Here is a 25134-nt window from a genome sequence, read left to right as displayed (position 1 = left end):
CTTTAGAGCATTTGCAGTACATTCGTAAGGCAGACGTAAGTGCCGTTATGTACTGAAGCTTTGGAAACAAAACCAACGGTTCAAAAACATAAATATAAAATTGAAGAGAGCAATGCTACGCATTTTGCTGTCTTCTCCTGCGCTATCGTTACTAAGCAATGGGGTAAACAGCTGCTGGCTTGATGACGCTCACGAACCGCGGTTCGGACCTAAATAATATAATGTGAGCGGGGACGGGGGGGCAATCGAACTCGGGTTCGGACCAAGCAATCGAACCAAGTGTGAAAGCACCCTAAGTCGTCTGATGTGTGTCTGTATGGGATAAGACTAGAAAACTTGCAGATGGTGATATAGAATATGATTCATGTTGATTTGATGATTGCACTGAAAATGCGTCCAAAAGTGTTGTCACAAAATTAAATTCAAACTAAAACTGAATTACTAAAACAGAAACTAAAATATATAAAAAAGGAAATAAAATTGTGTATAACTAAAGTGAAACAAAACAATCCATTCCTCGAACTAACTAAAACTGAAATGAAATTTAAAGTTCAATTTGAAAAAAGAAAAAAACAAAGCTATAACTTTGGTTCCCACTCACCACAGGAAGTCATCCAGTGTACACCTGCATGGCGTGGGCTGCTTTGTGACTATGTAATCTCTGCCAATCCAACACACTGAGTCCTTTTTCACACGCAGGAAATGTTCCTTATAACCCATCATGCAACCATCATCTGGGTCGCTGATGTCATCAGAGTGTGCCAGCCACTCAATGTAATCACTGTCCTTGCCTGGGAAACAGACAGAAAGATTAGCTTGTGCTAAACTGATTTATATAAGTGCAACATGCCTTTGATTTTGTGTGGTCCAAACAGAACTGGTCACTCACAGTTACGTGTCAGCAGGTCTTTAAAGTCAATGGTGTAAGTTACCCAGTGGCTGATCAGAGCATCTTCATAACCCCACAGACTGACATTCACTGAGCGGGCACCAGGCTCTGAGGCCAGCCCTGTGAAGAACATCGGCGTCTGGGTGAACTTATAAACATGCCAGCATTGCCCCTCATCGGTGGAGAACCTGAGAGACACACAAGCAGACAGTTTTACCATATATACTTAGCATATTTTCATATTTTTCATCTTGGCATGGAAAACTGGCCATATAAAAGCCAATCATAGCATCTCAGAACCACAGGAAGTGAGGCAGGGTTATTATAGTTAACCAAAACTACAGCAAAACAAAACAAAACTTTAATTTTATTATTTCAAAATGTATTTTATTTCAGCTAGTTGCCTTTTTCATTTAGTTTAACTCGATGTACTAAAATAAAAATAAAAACATTTTAAAAATACTAAAATACTAAGATACTAAAATGACAGAAGTGAGGATGCTCACTTAATCTCAGCGATGGGTTTGACTTCGCTGTGCTCCACGGCCACCAGCAGGCCTCCTGAGTCTAGGATGGTGTAATGGTGCGGCCCCTTCAGTGCCTGCAGCCAGGTGTAGCCTCCATCATCAGACACGTACACATCAGGAGTCAACATTGAGATTGCGTCACCTACACTGCCTGAAAAAGGGTGTGGGATAAAGTTTCATTATATGAAAGTCATTCACTTTTTGCAATTCTGTTGCAATTCTATTTTGTTCAATGCAAGTTATTATTACTGCCAATTAAATAATTAAAACACTAAAATAAAATATTTCAATTTGTCACAGAACTTTAGACTGTTTCTAATAGTGTGTGTGCATTACCATGAGCCAATATAAGTCCTACAGCATTGGGTTCACTCAGAGGCAGCATGGGAACATTCAGCTTCATGGAGGTGCTGTATGAGGCATGAATATGCAGACTACACTGCACAGGAGGAAGACAACACAAGGTAAGTTAAAAAAAAGACTAAAAAAAGACATACTGTTAGAGGAAGTCTTCTCAAGCTGCCGAATTATAACAACTTCCTTCAAATGGTTCTTACCATTTCTGGATCTTTGGCTGTAGAATCGCACTTGCTGTTCTCTGGTTTCTTCAAAGGAACCCATTCTCCTCCCTGATCAAATGATATTACTGTCTGTACTGAGCCGTCTGTAGCAGAAAAGAGAAATCGAGAGAAACACAAAACATTTCAGAATTTGGTCATATGAACTAACTGATTTCACTTTTAGTTGGCTATTTTTATCTATTATTCATATATGTAATATATACACTACTGTTCAAAGGTTTGGGGTCAGATTTTTTAAAAGAAATTAATACTGTCACTGTTAACCTTTTTTTACAGATAAAATAATACCACAGATGTTGCCTTTGTTGTATTATTTACAGTAATGTTGTATATTGTTGTTTTAATTGAGAAATAAGCACAACAAGTATTCATTTTACAATGAACATTTTAATAGGCCTTTAAAAACTGAGCTTTCACAAAACACTATCTATATTTAGATAATTTGGCTTATTAAAGAGCATACAAAACGTGATGTTAAACTGAACAAAATTGTCTTCTACACACTGCACGATTTTAGCAATCCTATAAGATCATTGCAAATCACACTATGCAACATGGATCTGATAAACTTTGGTAGGACATGTATGCAGACTGTACGATGATGACACCTATCGACTCACGTTGACGCACATTACCATAGAAGAATAAAACGTCATCAGCATGCGCTAGTGGTAAACAAAAAGAGCATGATGAATCACACTTTGGCAGTTGTAGTTTTTATGTGTGCTGAAAAAAACGTGGAAGCGGCGAAAGAGGAAGGGATAAGAGCTTGAGGTAAGCAGTTTATGTTTTAGCGCCATGCCGCGTAGATTTCATGTCACATTTTAATTGGCTGGTCAGTAAACGTGGGTCGTAGCAGCAAACACACTGTGCGATGATCATGCTGAATTTTCTGACACTGTCAGAAAATTATCGTAGGCTATCTTTGGTCGCAAGACCGTGACAACGGCCATCTTTGAACCACTCTCACTGTACGACATAGGACCACCGTTTAGGAGCCAAGATCACAGAAATCGCCACAATTGTTTCACGATGCCAATCTTTAGTCTGGGACAGCCGAAAATCGTGCAGTGTGTCTCGGGTTTTAGGTGAAGGCTGTCAAAGTCAAGGCAGTTACATTGTTACGCCAATAGGTGGCGACAAGGGACTGTCTTAATGAATGAGTCATCATTAAACTGTTCATTCACACTGTTGCCAGATTGGGTGGAGTTGGGCGGTTTTGAATTTGATTGTGCGGGTAAACATTGGTTTGGGTGGGTGGACAAAATTTGGTCTCGTTTGGGGTCAATTTGGCGGTTTTCAAAATTGTATAGGCTTATTGATTAATAAACAAACCCAAGTGTGCATCCTGATGTTACTAAACACACACACACTGCAGAGTCGGCTGATGCTGATGTTTACGTCGCCCGCCGCACTTTTAGCCAATTACTAGGGATCAGCAGACAGACATAATGATTCATGAGTGACGGGTTCTCAGCGTGATAAGGCATCACATTTTGAATGTATAACTGTAGATTCAAGTAATCACAATGCCAGCGTGGCCTAAATAGAAGTTACACGGTAAAGAGTGGGAGAGTGACTCGACTCTCACAACGTGAATTACACCTGTGGAGGGAGATGACGCGAAGGCTCTTAGTTGATATCAATGTAATCATTTAATCAAAATCGAAACTGAATATCTGGGACTATACAATCCTGTCCTGCATCAGGACATCTTTTAAAAGGTCCAGACTGGTATATCCTTGAAAGCTGCTGAACTTGATTAGTTTTGACTGTGCAAAGTTCTGTATTATGTTCTACAATATGTACTTCACGAAAGACTTCCTCTAGTTCTGTCCATTCATGTATTAAACAAGGGGTTGAAATTAATTTAACTTTGAGCACTACTTTACAAGCGTAAATCAACCAGCAACAAACCTTAATAACACTGAAGGTGACATTTCACTTCATAGCGATCTATGGCACTAATTCAATGCATTGAACAGAGCTGACACGGGAAATCCCCTTAAAAGTTGAAAGATACTACAACAAATATATCGCTTGCCTCCATCTTCTGTCAACTGATTTTTTTTCACTAATATATGACTTGACCTGAAGAAGGACAAACGCAGGTAATCGCGCACGCTCAGTTCCCCAACACGTGAATGCAGTGTGATCTGAATGCAGGGAAATACATGCAAGTGAATCGTCATCATTTAGAAATGAGATCGCATTTATGTATGAATCGAGATCGTGATTTTTTTTTCTTCCGATTAATCGTGCATTGATAATAATAAGAAATGTTTCTTGAGCACTAAATCAGCATATCAGAATGATTTCTGAAGGATCATGTGACACTGAAGACTGGCGTAATGGCTGCTGAAAATTCAGCTTTGCCACAGTGTTGATATAGTTGACTAAAATTGAAACCATATAATATAAATATTTTTTGTCACTAATGAAACTAGTTAAAATATTATTAAAATATATAATAGTATCTCAGTGATACTAAAATAACACTGCTTTTCCATCACAGAAAAAAAAAATACATTTTACAATATATTAAAATAGAAAATTATTACTATTTTACTGTAAATTCAACCTTGGTAAGCATAAGAGCGTTCTTTCAAAAACATTCCGACTCCAAACTTTTGAACAGTAGTGTATGCCATGTTAAATATGTATATTCAAGTTTAAATTTAGAAAGTAAACAGCAAGTTATTATTTTGGAACTGCTTTTATCCATATTGATTTAAAGTATACTAAGTGATACAGTCCCCCTGGAGCAATTGGATATTAAATATACACACAGACTATAAGCATATGCCCATCTTGTGTAGGATGTAGTCATACCCTCAGCCAGCACGCTAGTAGTGAAGACTCCTCTGAGGGAAGTGACGTTCGTGAAGTCTGTCTCACCCCCTGGGGTCGTATACAGATGGCGTTCTAGAGACTTGGAATACACAGTGCCTCTGTCATCTGATACATAGATGGTGCCAAACCCAGTGTCTGGAAAAAACACACAATACAGTTAAAAGAAGTCAATAGGTGTTATCATCGCACAGTCTACATACATGTCTGACCCAAGTTTATCAGAACCATGTCGCACACTATTGACTCGCAGGCTACGATGCACATTACTACAGAAGAATAAAACTTCATCAGCATGCGCTAGTGGTAAACAAAAAGAGCATGATGAATCACACTTTGGCAGTTGTAGTTTTTATGTGTGCTGAAAAAAACGTGGAAGCGGCGAAAGAGGAAGGGATAAGAGCTTGAGGTAAGCAGTTTATGTTTTAGCGCCATGCCGCGTAGATTTCATGTCACATTTTAATTGGCTGGTCAGTAAACGTGGGTCGTAGCAGCAAACACACTGTGCGATGATCATGCTGAATTTTCTGACACTGTCAGAAAATTATCGTAGGCTATCTTTGGTCGCAAGACCGTGACAACGGCCATCTTTGAACCACTCTCACTGTACGACATAGGACCACCGTTTAGGAGCCAAGATCACAGAAATCGCCACAATTGTTTCACGATGCCAATCTTTAGTCTGGGACAGCCGAAAATCGTGCAGTGTGTCTCGGGTTTTAGGTGAAGGCTGTCAAAGTCAAGGCAGTTACATTGTTACGCCAATAGGTGGCGACAAGGGACTGTCTTAATGAATGAGTCATCATTAAACTGTTCATTCACACTGTTGCCAGATTGGGTGGAGTTGGGCGGTTTTGAATTTGATTGTGCGGGTAAACATTGGTTTGGGTGGGTGGACAAAATTTGGTCTCGTTTGGGGTCAATTTGGCGGTTTTCAAAATTGTATAGGCTTATTGATTAATAAACAAACCCAAGTGTGCATCCTGATGTTACTAAACACACACACACTGCAGAGTCGGCTGATGCTGATGTTTACGTCGCCCGCCGCACTTTTAGCCAATTACTAGGGATCAGCAGACAGACATAATGATTCATGAGTGACGGGTTCTCAGCGTGATAAGGCATCACATTTTGAATGTATAACTGTAGATTCAAGTAATCACAATGCCAGCGTGGCCTAAATAGAAGTTACACGGTAAAGAGTGGGAGAGTGACTCGACTCTCACAACGTGAATTACACCTGTGGAGGGAGATGACGCGAAGGCTCTTAGTTGATATCAATGTAATCATTTAATCAAAATCGAAACTGAATATCTGGGACTATACAATCCTGTCCTGCATCAGGACATCTTTTAAAAGGTCCAGACTGGTATATCCTTGAAAGCTGCTGGACTTGATTAGTTTTGACTGTGCAAAGTTCTGTATTATGTTCTACAATATGTACTTCACGAAAGACTTCCTCTAGTTCTGTCCATTCATGTATTAAACAAGGGGTTGAAATTAATTTAACTTTGAGCACTACTTTACAAGCGTAAATCAACCAGCAACAAACCTTAATAACACTGAAGGTGACATTTCACTTCATAGCGATCTATGGCACTAATTCAATGCATTGAACAGAGCTGACACGGGAAATCCCCTTAAAAGTTGAAAGATACTACAACAAATATATCGCTTGCTTCCATCTTCTGTCAACTGATTTTTTTTCACTAATATATGACTTGACCTGAAGAAGGACAAACGCAGGTAATCGCGCACGCTCAGTTCCCCAACACGTGAATGCAGTGTGATCTGAATGCAGGGAAATACATGCAAGTGAATCGTCATCATTTAGAAATGAGATCGCATTTATGTATGAATCGAGATCGTGATTTTTTCTTCTTCCGATTAATCGTGCATTGATAATAATAAGAAATGTTTCTTGAGCACTAAATCAGCATATCAGAATGATTTCTGAAGGATCATGTGACACTGAAGACTGGCGTAATGGCTGCTGAAAATTCAGCTTTGCCACAGTGTTGATATAGTTGACTAAAATTGAAACCATATAATATAAATATTTTTTGTCACTAATGAAACTAGTTAAAATATTATTAAAATATATAATAGTATCTCAGTGATACTAAAATAACACTGCTTTTCCATCACAGAAAAAAAAAATACATTTTACAATATATTAAAATAGAAAATTATTACTATTTTACTGTAAATTCAACCTTGGTAAGCATAAGAGCGTTCTTTCAAAAACATTCCGACTCCAAACTTTTGAACAGTAGTGTATGCCATGTTAAATATGTATATTCAAGTTTAAATTTAGAAAGTAAACAGCAAGTTATTATTTTGGAACTGCTTTTATCCATATTGATTTAAAGTATACTAAGTGATACAGTCCCCCTGGAGCAATTGGATATTAAATACACACACAGACTATAAGCATATGCCCATCTTGTGTAGGATGTAGTCATACCCTCAGCCAGCACGCTAGTAGTGAAGACTCCTCTGAGGGAAGTGACGTTCGTGAAGTCTGTCTCACCCCCTGGGGTCGTATACAGATGGCGTTCTAGAGACTTGGAATACACAGTGCCTCTGTCATCTGATACATAGATGGTGCCAAACCCAGTGTCTGGAAAAAACACACAATACAGTTAAAAGACACAGAAACACTGAGGTCTATCAAAAAGCACAAATCGAAATTATATTGCAATATATCAGTGGTTGACCAATAAAAGTTTTCAATACAGTAAATGATGTATCTGTATAGCAGCACAGATAATATTATGATGGTTTATACAATAGGAAATGTTACATTGTAAGCACATATTATGGTTATGGTAAATAAAAAGCAAACACCCACCTCCTGGTTCGTCCACATGCATGAAGACCATTTCATCATTGGCTGCCAGTATTGAATAAAACTGCTCATGACTGACAGGAGGAAGTTGTGCCATGTTCCACATCTCACCTTTGTCTACCGACACATGTATTGCCCGTATCACGTCCTAAAGAACATGCACACAGTTAACACATCACATTCATGCCTTCATATATACACACACAAAACTCTCACACACCTCTGATGCTGACGGCATTATGTTTCCTGACCCAGCCATAACTGATGCGAACAGGAAGCGTCCACCGATCCCAAAAGAGTAGATCCTCTCAGCGACTGTTTTAATATTAACGCCAAAGTCAACTGACTTCCTCAGCACCAGCATCCCTTTATCATCTGAAAAAAAAAAGCTCAAACTCAAACAGTGAAAAATATGACTACAGAAATATATGGTTTTATGAGTTGCTGATACGGTATGGGCCGCAGTGGTAATAACACAAGGTTTGCTGACTCAAATCCATTGTGGGATGCTAAAATCTAATTCAAAAAGCTTCTAACAACCCTTAATCTAAACAATATTAAAGAGCTCTTGAGCAACACCACTCACAGGATGCTGCATCATCCCCTCTGACACTGGTGCACCTTGCAAAAAAAGCACGCACACTCATTGCCAAACAGGAAAAGAAGCGTAAAAGTGTGCACTTTCACTCAGTTGGGCTCAAATGTAAAGATGGGCGCTGACAGGACCAGTGTCAGAGAGTACTGGGACAGCTGACGGGACTGTCAGTGCAGTATTGTCACAATTGTCACATTTGTCGATCAAGTACTAGTGTTTATATGTATTGCAAACTAAAACATCTGGTTTTCAGCCAATTGCTGTTGCAAATTTGGATAAAAATCTAACTGGATAACATAGATGAGGTTTTTCTTCAAAATTTTAAGAAAGACTTGTGATAAACCTATGTTGCAGCAAATTTTTTTTTTTGCACTATTTTTGCATGTTATGTTATGCATAACGTTATGTTTTTGCATTATGTGTTTATGAATTGATAGCTGTGAAATTTCCAGCTATTATTGCAAATAATAAAAATTAACTCAAATAAAATTTCTGAATTAGAATAACTCAATTTCAATGCAGTGACTAATGCACAAGGATGTAAAAACAGAAATAAACATAAAATTGATATATACACACACACTCGTCACCACACCTTAGATCAACAAAGCTATAAATATTACTCACAGCAAGATCCGTTAAGGTTGGTGGAGAAGAACAGAGTATCCATTCCCCTGTGGAAAAGAGGAAGAGAGAATTGATCCGTGAGATTCAACTCAAAACAACAGCAGTCAGATCAGTAATTTGTTTGCAGAATAAAAAGTACAAACATGCTGCACATTAAAATGTCAAGGAAGAAGACACAGTTTGTGACAATCACTACACAAGCCATATTTTTGCATTATAAATAACATATGAACAATGCAACAAGAAGCTGGTTACATAGCGATTGATTCTGCATTAAAATTCATGGCATTGTTGTAACAGAATAGCTAGGATTGTCTGGGATCATATGGCGTATTGTTAAGACAAGACTTAAGGGAGTGACTCAGGTTGAGGAGTCTTCAGGTTGCCAAACTGCTGGAATATTACCAACAAAATTGTTATAGTGAACTAAAACTAAAATTTGAAATAAAATCAGCATTAACTAAAATTTAATTAAAAAAAACTTTTATTTCAGTTAGTTGCCAAAGCAACATTTCTCATTTTCATGTAGCTTGATGCACAAAAATAACTATAAATAAAACTGAAATAAAAAAATTATAAACCATATATACACAAAAGAAAAAAAAACAATAACAGTAAAAATTACAAAAACACAACAAAATTACTAAAACTTTAATTAAAATGGAAAATACAAAAATAGAACTAATTCAAATATATATATATATATATATATATATATATATAATAACACTGCAAAAAACTACAACTTAATTGCATTTCTAAAAGTTTCTAAAATTAAAATGTAGGTGGGCCATTCCATGCAGTACATTTTCTTATATTGGATAAAATATTAAATTTAGAGTTTTTTAAGATAGAAATTATATTATTTAATTTTCTTTTATTACAATTTAAAGGGTTAGTTCACCCAAAAATGAAAATTAGCCCATAAATTACTCACCCTCAAGTCATCCTAGGTGTATATGACGAATCCAGTCGGAGTGAACTAACCCTTTAATGGTTTGAGCAGCTGATTTGACCATGTTCCTGGTAGCTATGTAAAATCTCAAATTAAAAACTGGATTTTTTTTTTAAAGGTGTATCTTAATTTTTCACCTTTCTCTAATCAAAATATTACTTATACTCATTTCATAGGTTTCTTCTCAGTATCATTTTTCATAAGTATCATTTAGCTGTCCTCTGTATCTTTTTCTATTCTGGTACTCTTTTAATGACTTCATCCTCCAGGAAGTGACACCATTTGTGGCAAGAAAACAGCACAAACATCTTACACTTTAGCACCAGATTTGGATGAATTCTGAGATTTTTTGTGGTATCACACTAAATCACCCAAAGCCCTCTGAAAAATAACAGAAATCTGCATGATAAATGAAATAAAAAATCCAATTTGCATTTCCGATTCAAAATTTTAATCACTCACTTTAGCGTTTTATTTCCATTCTGTTAATTATCTTGCCATTGCATAAATAATCAAGTTATAATTAATAAAGCTGATAAAGTGTTCAAGCTTAACCGGTCCATTTCTGAAACTGTACACTTATATTGATGCTTCCTTAAATTACAACACAAGCTGAATGTTGTAATTTAAATGTGAATATTTACATTTAAAAGGAACTGCATAACCGAAATGAATCAGGTTTTTGGAGTGGCTTTTCTGGCTTCTGAAGTCATGTGTGACCTTTGTATCCTCTTTTCATGTGTAGTGCCGTACACAGTAGGCTCAGGCTCTCAAGATAAAATCGGACTGATCTGACCCAATTTCCTACTGCCGTTTTGATCTGGTCTTTCAAAAAAGGTGGGATACTGTTCTTTTTTTTTTAAACTAGGTTACCAGGAAGGCTGCAGGGACCACTGAGAATGAAACTAACCTACAGTCAGGAATGCTCAGAGGAGGTATATATAAAGTTCCCAAACAGATCTGGCAGCCTTGGTCAAACATTCAGTGTGCAAATGAATAATTAGCCTCACTGAACTTCCTTGTCAATATAACTACTTCCCTGTTGAAGTGTATAAATAAAAGACTGTTGAATTCATGTAAAAAAAAAAACTGGAGAATTTAACTGAAGTTTGATGCAGCAGTTTATCTGGAGCAGGCAAGCTTCCTCGGACACTTGAAAGCTGAGCCGTGTGGAAAAACAGGGTGACTCAGCAGAGAATGTCTCGTGTTGCTGCCATGGTGGCCATATTTGCATGTTTGTGTTTTTGTGTGTCCTGGATGTGCAGCCGTGAAAAGAAAGATCCCGATCACTGGTCAAAACATAAAACAAAACAGGCCCTACTATATAAAGTCTCTCCACCCTGAACCCCTTGCGTCTTCACAAACATAAAACTCATTCCTAGAGTGGTTTTAACAATCATAAAAAGCTTACCATTTGACCACACACACCATCTCCTGGATTTTCGCCCATGTTGCACCAAAGTCTTTGGAGATCCAGAGATCACGCTGAAACAACAGCAATAAGATGATATTATGTGATTTATTATGATATTATGCACCACTTGAAAAGCAAAAAAAAAGCACTATGAATGTATATCTTCTTGTTTTTAAAAATATACTTGAGGAGGAAGTGAATAGCAAATATTTACAATAAGGATATTTAATATGCTCTCATGTCATTCAGATAAGCACAAAACAAGAACTCTTATCAGTTCAGGAAACCTAACATGTGTTGATGACAGTTTTGAACTTCACTATGAGATAAACTAAGGGCTTAAATGCAATATGTGGCCATAATGCATGCAAATTTACTCTAATTAAACTCTTAAACTGATCAATTGGCTCTTAGAAACTTTCCATTCAACACCAAAAAGTTTCAATCTATAAGGAAATAGCACAAATGTTTTAAAGGCTCTCACCGTGGCGCTGATGGCTACAAGCACATCCGAGTTTTGAGGGTTGTACATTATCTGCATTAGTGGGTGGAAAGGCAATTCTGTGTGGATGAAACTCTTGCCAAAATCTCTTGAATGGAAAATTCTGGCACCTCTGCCTCCGGAAGCATCTCCCGTGAGGATCACCTAAGGGAAAAAGTATCAGGACTTTAAAGTGCTGTCACAAATCTGTGTAATTGCACCGAGTACTGAAACATCAGCAAAGAACAGAAAGTTAAACTGGTCTATTTTTACTGTGATTGGCATGCTGCATTTAAGTACCTACAGGCCAATTCAGCAGTTTGAGAAACAGCTTTAACATAACAGCTTTCCAGCTCGTGTGGGCTTATGAGGAGAAGTTACTGAAACGCTGGACTTTTGACATGTCTTGCCCACCTTGCCAGAGTTTTCCGGACCAATAGCGATCCCATAGTCAGTGCTGATGAAAGTGTTGTTGATAAGTTCTGTGACATCCTCAAACGACTTTCCATAGTTTTCACTACACAAAAGAGTGGAGGATTGAGAAATAAATTAAGTAAAGCAAATACTACATTGATGTTAGAAAAACAAACACACGATTAAAACCAGCACTCACCTCCTGTACAGTTTAGACTGACCGAATCTCAGGAAGACTATTGGCATCTGAAATGTTGTCAGGGCCAGCACAACCTAAGATTGAGACGTGAAGACAGTTATTTACTCTGACACAAATCTTCATAACATTTTATGGGACACTTCTCATTCTTTCAGCCCAGGATTAAACTGCATAATTTCTAGGAAGCACAGCTACTAACCATTCAAAAGTCTGGGGTCAATAAAATGTTTTTATTTATTAAACAAAATTAGTACTTTTATTCAGCAAAGATGCAACTGATCAAAAATGACAGCAAGGACATTCATTCATTTGAACTTTCTATTGAAAGAATCCTGAAAAAGCATCATGATCATGAACTGTTTTCAACATTGATAATAAGAAATGTTTCCTGAGCGGCAAATCAGCATATCCGAATGATTTCTGAAGGATCATGTGACACTGAGGACTGGAGTAATGATGCTGAAAATTCAGCTTTGCCATCACAGGACTGAACTACATTTTAAAATATATTCAATCAGAATACAGTTATATTAAACTGTAATTACTGTTTTAATGTATTTTTGATCCAGTAAACACAGTCTTGGTGAGCATAAGAGACTTCTTTCAAAAACAAAAAATCTTACAGACTCCAAATTTTGAATGGTAGTGTATTATTTTTATTGCAGTAATGGGCAGAGCAGCCATAGTCAGAGTAAAAATAAGGACTTCTTATGGCCTTGAATGTGCACTGGGACGTGAGAGAGGTCAAACTGGTTATGAGGTTGCATTTGGCCATAATGACAGTTGTGTTTATTTTTCTTTGTGAGCCTTGTGATCAGTCAAAGATATCTGCATAGATTATCTAGACAGTCTAAATTTAAACCTAAAGCTAAAAAGTCCTCATCTAAACTTGAATGGAACTTTTAGCATGGTGGAAGGTTCTTCCGGGCGACTTCATCTCAAAACATGACGCATGTGATAGTGTGTGTAATTAATCAAAGCGAAACTCACCCCAGTTCCATCTCCCACCCAGGCCAGAGACACAGATCCACTGATATCTGGAAAGGGCCACTGAAAGAAATGCATTTTATTAATTAAGTGCATCATCCTGGAGTTTTTATACACACATAATAAGGGTTTTATTGCTTGTCCTAGAAAGACACTATCAGCCTATGCAAAACACATGCTAGCCTTAAACAAAACACTCAATCAGAAACCTAGCAACTACTGTATACTCACAACAGTTAACAGTGAAACTCATAATAGTGCCATGAAGACTGATCTGACAAATAAATTGTGAAACTCAAGATGACATATCAAAACGGTGTTACATTTTCATCATCTGTTTGGTTTAGATACTGTAAGTGGCTCTCAACTTTTTTGACTCGAAGGCCCCCCATTGTAAATATTATTTGAAGATAATATGTCCTCTGGTATTTCTGCTGTAATTATGACAAACTTTTAGAAACTGGGGGTGTTGATATATTAAATTCATTTTAACTCAAACACAATTTAACTTGTGATTCTATAAGATTTCAATAAAATCAATAGTTATTGAGGAGGGAAAAAAAATTTTTTTTTGCCATTTTAAAAGTTTTTTTTTTATATATATATAGATGATTAAACTTCCAACCCCCTTTTTGAAAGTGAGCCCCAGATCCATTGTTTGAGAACTACTGGTTTAGATGTTTTGTCATTTGTATTAAAAAGAATGGTGATGTATCACTGATCTGTTCTATTACACTGTTAAAGCAAATGCGAGTCTCATGAAAATCTCAAATGGGCAGATTTCTGACTGTCTCTCCTCTCATTTCTCTTGCTGAAACCCACAGTACACCTGGAAAGAATGAAGAGGACGACTAAAATACTTTCACTTTCTTGCTCTGGGCTTCATCTGTGACCCTTTAAATAACAGTTAAATCTTCTAATCCCATCTAGTGTTTCTGAACCCAGTCTATTGAACATAAATCCAAACACTATATAAAGACTAAGTATAATCCTAAAACACTTTCCCCCGGTTTCACAGACAAGGCTTAAGCCTAGTCCCAGACTAAAATTTAAGTCTGAGCTGTTTCAACTGAAAGAAACTTGCACTGATTGATCTTAAAATATATCAATGCCTTTGTTTTGTCCCAAGAGGGACACCAGTAATGTTTTTTGTAAGGCACATTTATAAAAAATTACTTAAATGTCCTAATTGAACTATAGCCTAATCCTGGTTTAGTCTAAACCCTGTCTGTGAAACCAGGCCTTTGAGACTATTTTCTGTTGATTAACACAGCTATGGTAGATCCGGTAACCTCTTGTAAATTAATGATAACCTTCAACAGAAAGACAAACCACAGTAGCACTGTTTTAAAAAGGTTAACACATCTGTGCAATGAGCAGAGGAAGTTTATTTGAGGGTTGGTGAGGTAGAGGTGAGATGATGAAGTTTCACCCAACCTTCAAACACCTCGACTGTTTCAGCTCATCTGACAAGAAGCAATCAAAAATATTTCCGAGAAAAGGAAGTCATTTTACATTGCAATGACTTGTGTCAGTGTTATTCACTGCTCCATTTTGTAATATTAAGACTTGCTTGTATCAAACAGTATAGGGTTTAGTGAAAATTAACATGCACCAAAAGGCCTAACTGGTTGGAAATAAAAGATAATTAAACAGGTTGTCATACCAGTTGAACTTATGCAAGTCAAACTAAACTTACTTGTCAACGAGGAACTTCAAACGCAATCAACATTTTATTGTTATAAAAACAGAAATTAAAAAGAAAATGTATTTTGAGGGCTATGACAGTTACCATAGAAAACATAAGAACAATACAATCTTATGCGTCTTCATATCACTCAAACAGTACTTTCGTTTTGAAAATGTTCTAGTAAAACAGAAATTTTGCACTATTAATCACATTTTACATTATTTACATTTCTGTTTATCACAAAAGTACTTTTACAATAAATTTGAATACGTTTGAGCTAAAAAAAAATGTGACGGGCTGTGTTTCAAAATCTAGTGAGCTTTAAATAACATTTAAACATGTATTCTTTAGAAACAAGTATCTGTCACTAGTACTATTTTTACTGTTACTAGTTATTAGTCCTTATTCATTACATACTATTACATATTACTTAATATTCATTTGATACCAGTCATCATAGTAACATTAAAAAAAAGATACTAGTCATTATTGACTTACTAGCAATTAAGTGTTAGCAACATAAAAACATGTTTGGTTTTAAAGTATAAATATTTGAACGGGTTTCCAAAAGAACTCTCGGTTAGAACGCACATATGCCGTCAAAAATGCTGTCTAGTTAGGGTTAGGGGAAGATCCCTCGGTTTCGTGACAGAGCCGAGGGGTTGCATCGGTGCTTCGAGTGAACTTACGTTGTGCGTATTGCTAGTTAACCTGGGCTCAAATCCATCCAACCCATTACAGGAGTCTGATCCACCATCTGCGCTTCTTTTCTGGATGTGACGGTGGATCCGAGAAATATCTGCATACGATCCCGTCCCGATCAGATTTCTGGCGGCTACGGGAGACTTCACATACACCCGGGGTGCGTGATAAGATCTTGGTTCCACAAGGAAATCCACACCAAATGCCATGGGAAAGAATAAAAGTGCAATAAAGTATCCTAGGCCTCTCATTTTTCGTCTTCGGTGTATTTACAACACGAATGTGTTGCTGTTTAAATACGCATTAATTCCTCTGTGTCTCCCTCCTGAGCGGCTGCTGACGGTATCAACAAAAACAGACTGCCTGTGACAGCGAAAGGTCCCTACTGCTCATATTATTAGTGCTGCCTCCTAAGAGTGCACATCAACGCCTTTTTTTATTTGCTCTAGACAATTTTCAAGATCGCAAAAAAACCCCGCATACAAACCGAGTTGCTCTAACAGACTGTATCCTTGACAGTATATCGTGTTAAATACTTCCCAAAAAAAGAGCAAACAAAAAAATAACGGTGAAAAGAATGCACCTTGCAGAGTCTGCACTTGACTGGCTGCAGCGACTGGTGCGATCTTCTGATTGGTCCGTGGCTGCACATAATGTTTCTGTGAACCCGTGCGGTCAAGTTAGTTTGACACGTCACACTTCAGAGGACAGTAACATCTTGCGTTTCATACGTAAAATTATCTTCGGTGAAATATCAATATAACGGCTATAAACTCATAATGTCAGTGTCCTTTAGACCTATTTAATATGGAAAAGTTTAACTGTAAAGATATTGTAAGATATGCTGTGCTTTTTTCAGATTATTCGAGTCTTTTTTATTGCCTATATATGCAATTCTCAGACAATGTGACCAAATCCATGCATGCATGATCATCTTCATTTAAATGGCTGCACAAACAGTTTCTTTTAAAAGTCTAATAACAAACTGCACACTTTAGCCGCACACATGCTTTAGGCTACTTATTTTTATACCAGCAAAATAATTTCATGTCTAAACAATAGCAAGTGCATGACTCTTATTGTCAATACATTCTCAGTGAGATCACAGTGGAAAATTTAGTGTAGTCCTCCAATGTGCATCATGGAAGAAAGAAGCATCTGTTGGTGCACTTCACAGTTCAGCCTACAACATAATCTTGCATTATCATCAAAGTCTCTGTGACTCATATCATAATAGAATAATTTAGTGCATCTTCCACCAGATTCTAACCATTTTATTGTTGTATTGCACCAACAAGATTTTTCACAGTTACTGATGACACAATGGGAACATGTAAAATACAACAAAGCGAAGGGTCAGTTGCTAGTTGTAATCAGCTGTTTGTTTTTAATCCTGCCCTTTTAAAATGTTTCAGTTTAGATTTCAGCAAGCAATGTGTTAAAGGTAGGCCATTTCACATACATTCTTACAATGTATTTATGTACCAAATCATAGAATTTTCAATTATATTATTACTGTATTTTGTGTGTGTCCATATGATTATGGCAAGATCTGGCATGGAATAGCCTATCCCATGATCACAAACCAAGTGAAACAGAAAAAAAGGCTTGTTGTGACTTCCAACAGTTCCCTGTAATTCTGATCTGCAGTCATGCTTATTCTAGATCTGCACTGCTGGCCGAGAGCCACATGCTTCCCATTCATACTCATCCTGTCTCTTCTATTAGCAAATAACATTTTGCTATTCGCTAAAGAAGTGAAGTATGGACGTCATTGCTTCTGTAAGGAATATTATCATTCTAAATGTCAGCCCAATGTGACTGCAGTAATGCCTTTTTAACTTTGCAGTGCACTATAAAATTCTGCATGGGTGGAAAAACCCAGTAGCCCCTCAAAACCTGACATACAAGTAAAGATGGTGTGACCTGAATTCCTCAGTAGTGACTGTATAAGGTCTGGGCACCTACTATCCATTGAGAGCTAGGAAACTTTTCAAAGTTAAGATGAAAGAAACTCCCAATGTCAGACTGTTCTTTTTCACCATCAGTTGTGAATTTTAGGCCAACTGAGACCCTTTTATATGAACTTGTTACTTTTGCAACATCCTATGTATGTTAATGATGTTCACTCAACATTGTTTTACACAACATGGGAAAGAAATTTAAAGGGATAGTTCACCAAAAAATTAAAATTCTGTAATCATTTACAAACTCTCCAAACCTGTATGCGCTTCTTTCTTCTGTTGAACACAAAAGAAGATTTCGAAGAATGCTGGTAACCAAACAGCGGACAGTAACCATTGACGTCTATAGTTTTCTATAGTATTTTTCCATACTGTGGAAGTCAATGGTTACCGTCAACTGAATACCGTGAACAGAATTTTCATTTTTGGGTGAACTATCCCTTTAATGTGTGGTGTCATTTTAAACCAAATTTAAATATTTAAAAATGCTTAAAAATGTATTTTTCTTTTTTTTTTTTTTATCAAAATGTGCATTTTACTAAAAGCAAGGAGACTGTATAAAAACACTGGTGGGGACAGGGCAAAAATGCCAAAGGAAAAAAAAGTTTCTTATTTAAAATATTGATTAATGTAATAGGCCTATTAATACCAATATGTAAAAAAAACGTAATAACAAATATTAAAATATGGTATCGGCTATTCATTGCAGAGATTTACACGTAATAACAAAATTTATAAGCCAGATTTACACGTAATAACAAAATCCATTTAGTCTTTTGGTAATAAGGAACATTCTATGGCAATGAGCTGCCTCTGGTGAGAACTACATCTAAGAGCGTCCTCTTGTGGTCAGATCACATCAACGCTGAATGCTGTAAACACGTTTAATCCTCTGGGCCTCTTTTTATAAAAATTTTATATTTTGAAATTTTAAAAATCGTAGCTTCATCGGAATGAGATGACACTTGGTGACTTTTGTTGCATTAGCTATGTGAACACACAAAAATCATGGACATGATTAGGTTTGCAAAAAAAAAAAAAAAAGTCACACTTGGCTCCTTCCCGGTCAAAAATGACCGACATAGGAAATGGGTGGGAAATACTAAAAAATACAACTCAGAGAATCTTTTGGTGGTACAAACTACAAATCAGCCACTGTGCAGAAAAAAGTGCACAGCAATCAAGGGGTGACACTCTAAAATATAAAGAGTGCAAAATAGACACCCACGCACACACACACAATAGTTTTGTGTAATATAACCAGTGTTGATCTAGTTAGCTTACTCAAAGAATGTAATAAATTACTCATTACTAGTTACTCATTTAAAAAGTAATATTGTTACTTTACTTATTACTTTCTGGCAACAGTAATTAGTTACACGTTACATTACTTTTTCTTCACGCCCCACAGAAGTTGTAACTGTGTGTCTTCCACATAAAATTCTAGTGATTGATAGTGCCACAACTTACACAACAGTGCTCAGATCATCTTTTTTCCTGACAAAATCAATATAATGCAATATTTCTATCTGCTGAATGTAAGCTTTTCCATATTCCAAGCTTGCCTGCTGCACTGGGGACATCACATGCATGTGCGAGTCATGAAAACTATGAAAATAAATGTAGGAATTATTTGATTGTTGGATTTTAAACCAGCGGGGTTGAGGCATCAAAAGTAACTAAGTAACTAAGCTGTTTTATGGATGGTAACTGTAATATTATTACTGAAATCTTATTAGTAATTAGTTACTCTACTAGTTACTGCAAAAAGTAATATTATTACAGTAACTAAGTTACTAGTTACTGCCCAACACTGAATATAACACAATAATGTACGATTGTAATCATAATGCAAAACCTGATATTTATCTAACCAAAAATATCTAAACCTTGACAAAAAGTTGTCTTTTAGAATGTCTAAATATATATCTAAAAGCAAAACCTAATAAAATGAAGAAATTATGTCTAAAAAAAACAATGGGAATCCATTTATTGAAAAAGAACAATTAAATAATTCAAATATATATATTAATTATTGTGGGGGAAAATAGCTAATTAAAATTGTATAAATATTGCATAATATCTTATAATCCCCTCAAAATTCTAAATAATAATCAAAAATATATTATTGAACAAAAATGTATTAAATTGTTTTTCCTGAAAAAAAAAAAAAAAAAAAGAAGAAGTTACATTTCAAGGCTTCGGTCCCTTTTGACCGCGAAGGAGCCAATTGTTACTCCCAAATGAAGAGGACCAGAGGGTTAAGACTTATTTATATTAATAAAACAAATGCCCAGAAATGTCTCCAAATAATATCTGCCAACATTTATGCACAATATAGTTTGTAAGAATGAAAACATTTCTGCATGCTAAGATGATAATGACGATAAGATGTTACAGGGAAGCTTTGGTTTGGTAACTGTAAATTGTTTTTTTCTTTCTTTAGTTCGCCAGCAAGCACTTTCGCTTCGCTCTCGCGGCTTGCAAAGCAGGCTCGCCTGCAGCCACTGGTCTATAATATGTCGCTGTGGTAAGGTGTACTCTCAATCTGAGGTGAAACTGGTCTGTGCAATGTAGGAATTTTATTTTTTATAGCTTTTTGAATGTAGAGACACAGCAGCGTATTTCTGAGATTCGGGGGGCTCTTATTTTGTAGTTCCACATCAGACAGTCCTGAAACGATGCAGCTGACACTGGGGTAAGGTGTACTCAACTCCTCCCACCTTACATATACCTAAACCTACCCGTCTCCACCCCCTGATCCCTAAACCCACCCATCTCCACCCCTAAACCAACCCATCACCACCCCCTAGATGTGGATCCAACCCCGCCCCCTGGATCTTTGTTCTGCAGTGAGGGGCTACTGGGAAGAGCAGTTGCATTCAGATCAGTTCTCTGACAGTCTTACCGTAACAGGAAGTTTATGTGCGACCCTCGAAATAGCGTGGCGGCTAGATTGACCGTGCTTTTCGACTTGGCGGCTGGCCTGACCGCAGTGTGCTAGCATTGTGTTGGAGCAGCCATGAATGCAGCTTTGAAAGAACTGCGCAACCTGCCCGCCCCCGCCAAAATCAACCTGTTTTTGCACATCACAGGTCGCCGCGCCGATGGTTATCACTTGATTGAATCGGTCTTTCAGCTCATTGACTGGCAAGACACTGTCCATCTCAGCTTGCGTGAAGACGGACAGATCTCTCGCGAAGATCTAGTTTCTTGCACAGGAGCAGAACTCCCCCCAGACGACCTCTGCATTCGAGCCGCCCGAGCCCTGCAACAAACCACGGGTTGCACCTTAGGCGCACACATCCAACTTGAAAAGCGCATCCCTGCTCAAGCGGGCATGGGCGGCGGCTCATCCGATGCGGCGACTTGTCTTTTAGGCCTTAATCGCCTATGGAATCTTAATCAGCCGCTCTCAACATTAGAGCAAATTGGCCTCTTTCTAGGCGCTGATGTACCCTTCTTTCTGCGCGGCAGGAACGCCTGGGTCAGCGGCATCGGTGAGCAGATCGAGCCCCTCAACGATGGCATCCTGCCTACCAGTCAGGCATTGGTCATCATCAAGCCAAAAAACGGCTTATCGACAGCAGCGATTTTTGGTCACGAAGCCTTGAAGCGCGATACGCCACATGCTATACTCGCGGTCTTTGCTGAGAATCCTTACGGCTTTGGCCGCAATGATCTCCAGACTGTTGCCGAGCTGATCGAGCCGCAATTGTGTCAAGCTCTTGCGGTTTTAGAGAAGCAGGGCTTAAAGCCGCGCATGACAGGCTCTGGCAGCGCGGTGTTTGCGCGATGTCCGGCTGATTTCCAGCTCGACGCAAGCTCAAACCCGCTGGGCTGGCAGCAAAAGGTTTGCAAGACACTCGCTGAGCATCCATTGGTTGGCTGGGCCGTTTAGCAAACACTGCATGTTTTCGGGCGCTGCATTCGTGCAGTGTCCAGTGCAGAATCGCCAAGTTGGTTAAGGCATCGGATTTTGATTCCGACATACGAGGGTTCGAATCCTTCTTCCCCTGCCAAATGTCTTTTCGCTGTCGTCAATTCTGATCTACCAACCACACAGCAAGCGGCCACCAGCATCATGACCTCGCATGCCTCAGTTTGTCTGGGTGACGGACGGTACCACGTCACGAATCACGTGGTCAAACCCATGTCTAAAGCAGAAACGAGAAAAGGGAAAGGAACTTTGACAACTTTCTTATATTTGTCTGGGGACTAGACAAGGTAATCTTTCTCAATCTTCTTTTTTCTTCAGTGCTATAAAACTCAGCGCTTCCCGCTTTACACACTGTAATTCGCTCAAGCTAAATGCAGAATTTTGTTCAGATATGACGAAACTAGTGAGAAAATATTTTTCTAGAAAATGCTGCTGCAAAATGTGCAGCGCTTCATAATGTTTCCGGTTTGATGGGCCGCTACCCACTACTGATGCTTTTTTATTTGCAGAGCACGATGAGCGCGTTTCGGTTAGATCTCAGCCCTCTGAAAGAGCCTCTGGGATTTATACGTGTACTGGAATGGGTACGTGCTTTTCAGTTATGATCGTGAGCTATTCTGTGTAGGTACATCACAAGTTATTAGAAAAAAATAAACCATGACAACATTATTCTCATTCTCATTATTCTCCAATTCTTTAAAGCGTTTAGCTTTAAAGAAACACTTTAAATCTGTAATCCCTTTTTTTTTTAGCTTACTTGTGGTGTTAAATTTTTTTCTTGATGCAACGTTTGTATGACTCAGTTTATCTTTGGGCTTTACCAAATAGCTTAAAGATAAAGTGTCTGTAAACAATTACTGTAACCTGTCTTTGTTAAATACCTTTTGGTATTACTTGCCATGCATGTTATCCAGAGGGTCATGCATTCTTCACTCTTTTTTTTTTTATCAATGCACAAATATGTATCATGCCTCTGTCATTCTCCTTATTTAAGGCAAGCACCGGATATTACCATCATACAACTTTTAAGGTGTTTAAAACCCACAATAAGCATTTCTTCTTTGAAACAGCCATTAAAAAGAGGAAGCAGAAAGCAGCGAGGCTGTGTGCGGGGCTTTTAATGGTGATTCGCTGTTAGAAATTGATTTGTATTTCTTCATATGCTGATTTTAGTTCTGTGTAATTGTGTGCATGCTTCCTGTGGTTTCCATTTGTACGCATTCATATAAACATACATTCATTAAACCTCTTTGTATTCACTAACTGTCTTTACAGATATTTGCTATTTTTGCTTTTGCTACAACTGGGGGTTATTCTGGCTCTACCAGTTTCAACATCCAGTGCAAGGACAATGCCAGCAAAGAAATAGATGTATCCTTCAGCTATCCTTTTAGGTAAACAGTATGATCCAAATACATATGAAACTCATTGTTTTTAATAAAAATATTTTTCATAATTTCCTTTTTTTATTATTCTTTGTTACAAAGGCTCAATACCCAGAGTTACAGTGTGCCAGACTGCAAAGTCAACACAACAATGTTTAAACTCAAACAATTGACTGGAGATTATTCATCTTCCGCTGAGTTCTTTGTAGCTATTGGAGTTCTGGCTTTCCTGTACAGCACAGCTACTCTTGTGTTGTATCTGGGTTACCAGCACATCTACCGTGAATCTCCTCGCGGCCCCAACATTGTGAGTGTGTATAGGTTCAAGATCACACTGTATGTATTTTCAGAGTTCCTCCGCTATGTCTGTGCATGCCTTTAAATTCATATTCCATTTTATATATTTAATGGCTGACTCAGACGTTGTACGGGAAATGAATGCCAGCCACTGCATGTCTGATAAGTTAATTTATACATTTCCTGGCAGTCATTATATTAGCCTGCTCGATATTATGCTGGATTTCAGCATCACTTGGTTGGATGAACTTTTGTGAGCTGTTTCTGAGCTGTGTGGGGGTGTGAAGAGTTCCACTTGTGTGTAAATGAAGAAACAGAGGGGTGGGTTTTTCTGGCAACAGCTGCAACTGTTAGTCCAAACTAAGTGTCCTGGGAATAAAGTAATGGCATTTGAGTGTCATATATAAAACATTGGTGAATAGATAACATTTATTAACATAATACTTGTGTAATAATTAATATATTTTTAAAGAAATGTCTCTGAAAGAAGTCTTGTATGCTTAGTTTCTGTAATTTATTCCTAATTTATAAAGTTGAATTTTCATTGACATGTCTTCCATGTCATGTGATCATTCAGAAATCATTCTAATATACTGATTTGGGCTTCAAGAATCAATTCTTATAGGGGTGTGCGATATCACGAGTTTTGATCGTGGACGATTAAAATGTCTCCACGATCTGCTTTTGAAGTAGTATCGCGCTACAGCGCACATTCTATCAGTTGCAGTTCTGGCGCCTCCATCTCTACTGTACAACGCGACATACATTCACATTAAAAGCTAACTCAGCGGTAGGGTTACACTTACGGGACACTGCACTTATTCGAAATCAAAAAAGTACATTATTTGCATGTGCTTTAAAAAAGGTTAAGGTTAAACATTTCATTAGTGTGCTGTTCTTTACTGGACTAAGTTATCTTTCGTGTCTGATTGCGCTAATACTGTCAAAACACACAAGGTTTACATATAAACACAGTTGGTTATGTCTAAGTGAAAGTAATGCGTGCAGGTGTCCCAAACCTGTATTAATTTCTTTCTCATGCTGAACACAAAAGAAGATATTTTGAAGAATGTGGGTAACCAAACAGTGGCTGGTCCCCATTGACTTTGATAGTAGGAAAAAAAAAATACTATGGAAGTCACTGGGGACCAGCAACTGTTTGGTTACCCACATTCTTCAAAATAACTTTTTAAGTTGAGCAGAAGAAAGAAAGTAATTCAGGTTTAAAACAACTTGAGAGCAAGTAAATGATGACATAATTTTTGGGTGAACTATTCCCTTATCTTTAATGTTAGTAAAACAAAGAAAGATTTAAATGATGCTTTGTTAAATTTATAGAACAAAAATAGTAACTTTAAATCTTTCAATTTAAGAAGATAAGAGCTGTGGCCATAGCCAATGATTTTGCATTACCTTGGTTATTACTACCAGTATTCCATTTCATTTATTCCTTCAACTATTTTAGCAAAAATAATTTAGGTGTAATTGCAAATTTCAAATTATATTTAGATATTTACTCAATTTCCACTCTGAAGTGGAAACAAACTTCCATTACATTCCATTTCCGAAAAGAAAACATGATGTGAAAATGTGCAAGTCAATTTATGTGGACCATAGTAACAAGAAAAGATGGGCATATGTGTTTTCTTTTTGCAGATTGCAGCATTTCATTTATCTTTGTTCAACTAAAGTTATTCAATTTCATCTTACCATCCACAAACCACCAACCTCAAAGGGTTAGTTCACCCAAAAATGAAAATTCTGTCATTAATTACTCACCCTCATG

At 37.4% G+C, this 25134-nt stretch overlaps 2 protein-coding genes across 3 annotated transcripts in view; one reads left to right on the top strand and one right to left on the bottom strand.

Annotated features, from left to right (window-relative positions):
* Positions 1-16346, bottom strand: part of LOC107711994 (sortilin-like) — a 21530-nt gene extending 5184 nt beyond the window's left edge. Inside the window, exons 1-15 of the mRNA XM_016517108.1 lie at positions 15750-16346; positions 13374-13433; positions 12384-12457; positions 12185-12287; positions 11774-11935; positions 11287-11360; positions 8921-8967; positions 7919-8073; positions 7702-7846; positions 7315-7470; positions 1974-2080; positions 1753-1855; positions 1396-1567; positions 890-1077; positions 602-791 (exon numbers count right to left, since the gene is read on the bottom strand). Coding sequence (XP_016372594.1) covers positions 602-791; positions 890-1077; positions 1396-1567; positions 1753-1855; positions 1974-2080; positions 7315-7470; positions 7702-7846; positions 7919-8073; positions 8921-8967; positions 11287-11360; positions 11774-11935; positions 12185-12287; positions 12384-12457; positions 13374-13433; positions 15750-16013 — 2000 coding nt within the window. The 5' untranslated portion in view covers positions 16014-16346. The remainder of the gene's footprint in view (positions 1-601; positions 792-889; positions 1078-1395; positions 1568-1752; positions 1856-1973; positions 2081-7314; positions 7471-7701; positions 7847-7918; positions 8074-8920; positions 8968-11286; positions 11361-11773; positions 11936-12184; positions 12288-12383; positions 12458-13373; positions 13434-15749) is intronic.
* Positions 16347-20590: 4244 nt separating this feature from the next.
* The window catches only part of LOC107711993 (synaptophysin-like protein 1), a 13687-nt gene continuing 9143 nt past the window's right edge, over positions 20591-25134 (top strand). Inside the window, exons 1-4 of one of the 2 annotated variants that reach the window (XM_016517107.1) lie at positions 20591-21953; positions 22176-22250; positions 22942-23060; positions 23154-23358. In XM_016517107.1, coding sequence (XP_016372593.1) covers positions 22182-22250; positions 22942-23060; positions 23154-23358 — 393 coding nt within the window. In that variant the 5' untranslated portion in view covers positions 20591-21953; positions 22176-22181. Of the gene's footprint in view, positions 21954-22175; positions 22251-22941; positions 23061-23153; positions 23359-25134 lie in introns of those variants that run through there. The other variant, XR_001636756.1, reaches the window with a different exon arrangement.

Source organism: Sinocyclocheilus rhinocerous, unplaced genomic scaffold (genome assembly GCF_001515625.1).
Source record: "Sinocyclocheilus rhinocerous isolate Xijiao unplaced genomic scaffold, SAMN03320098_v1.1 scaffold1168, whole genome shotgun sequence".
In the NCBI taxonomy this organism is placed as follows: domain Eukaryota; kingdom Metazoa; phylum Chordata; class Actinopteri; order Cypriniformes; family Cyprinidae; genus Sinocyclocheilus; species Sinocyclocheilus rhinocerous.
Note: the sequence above shows the minus strand (reverse complement) of the source record. Positions and strands in the feature narration are given on the sequence as shown.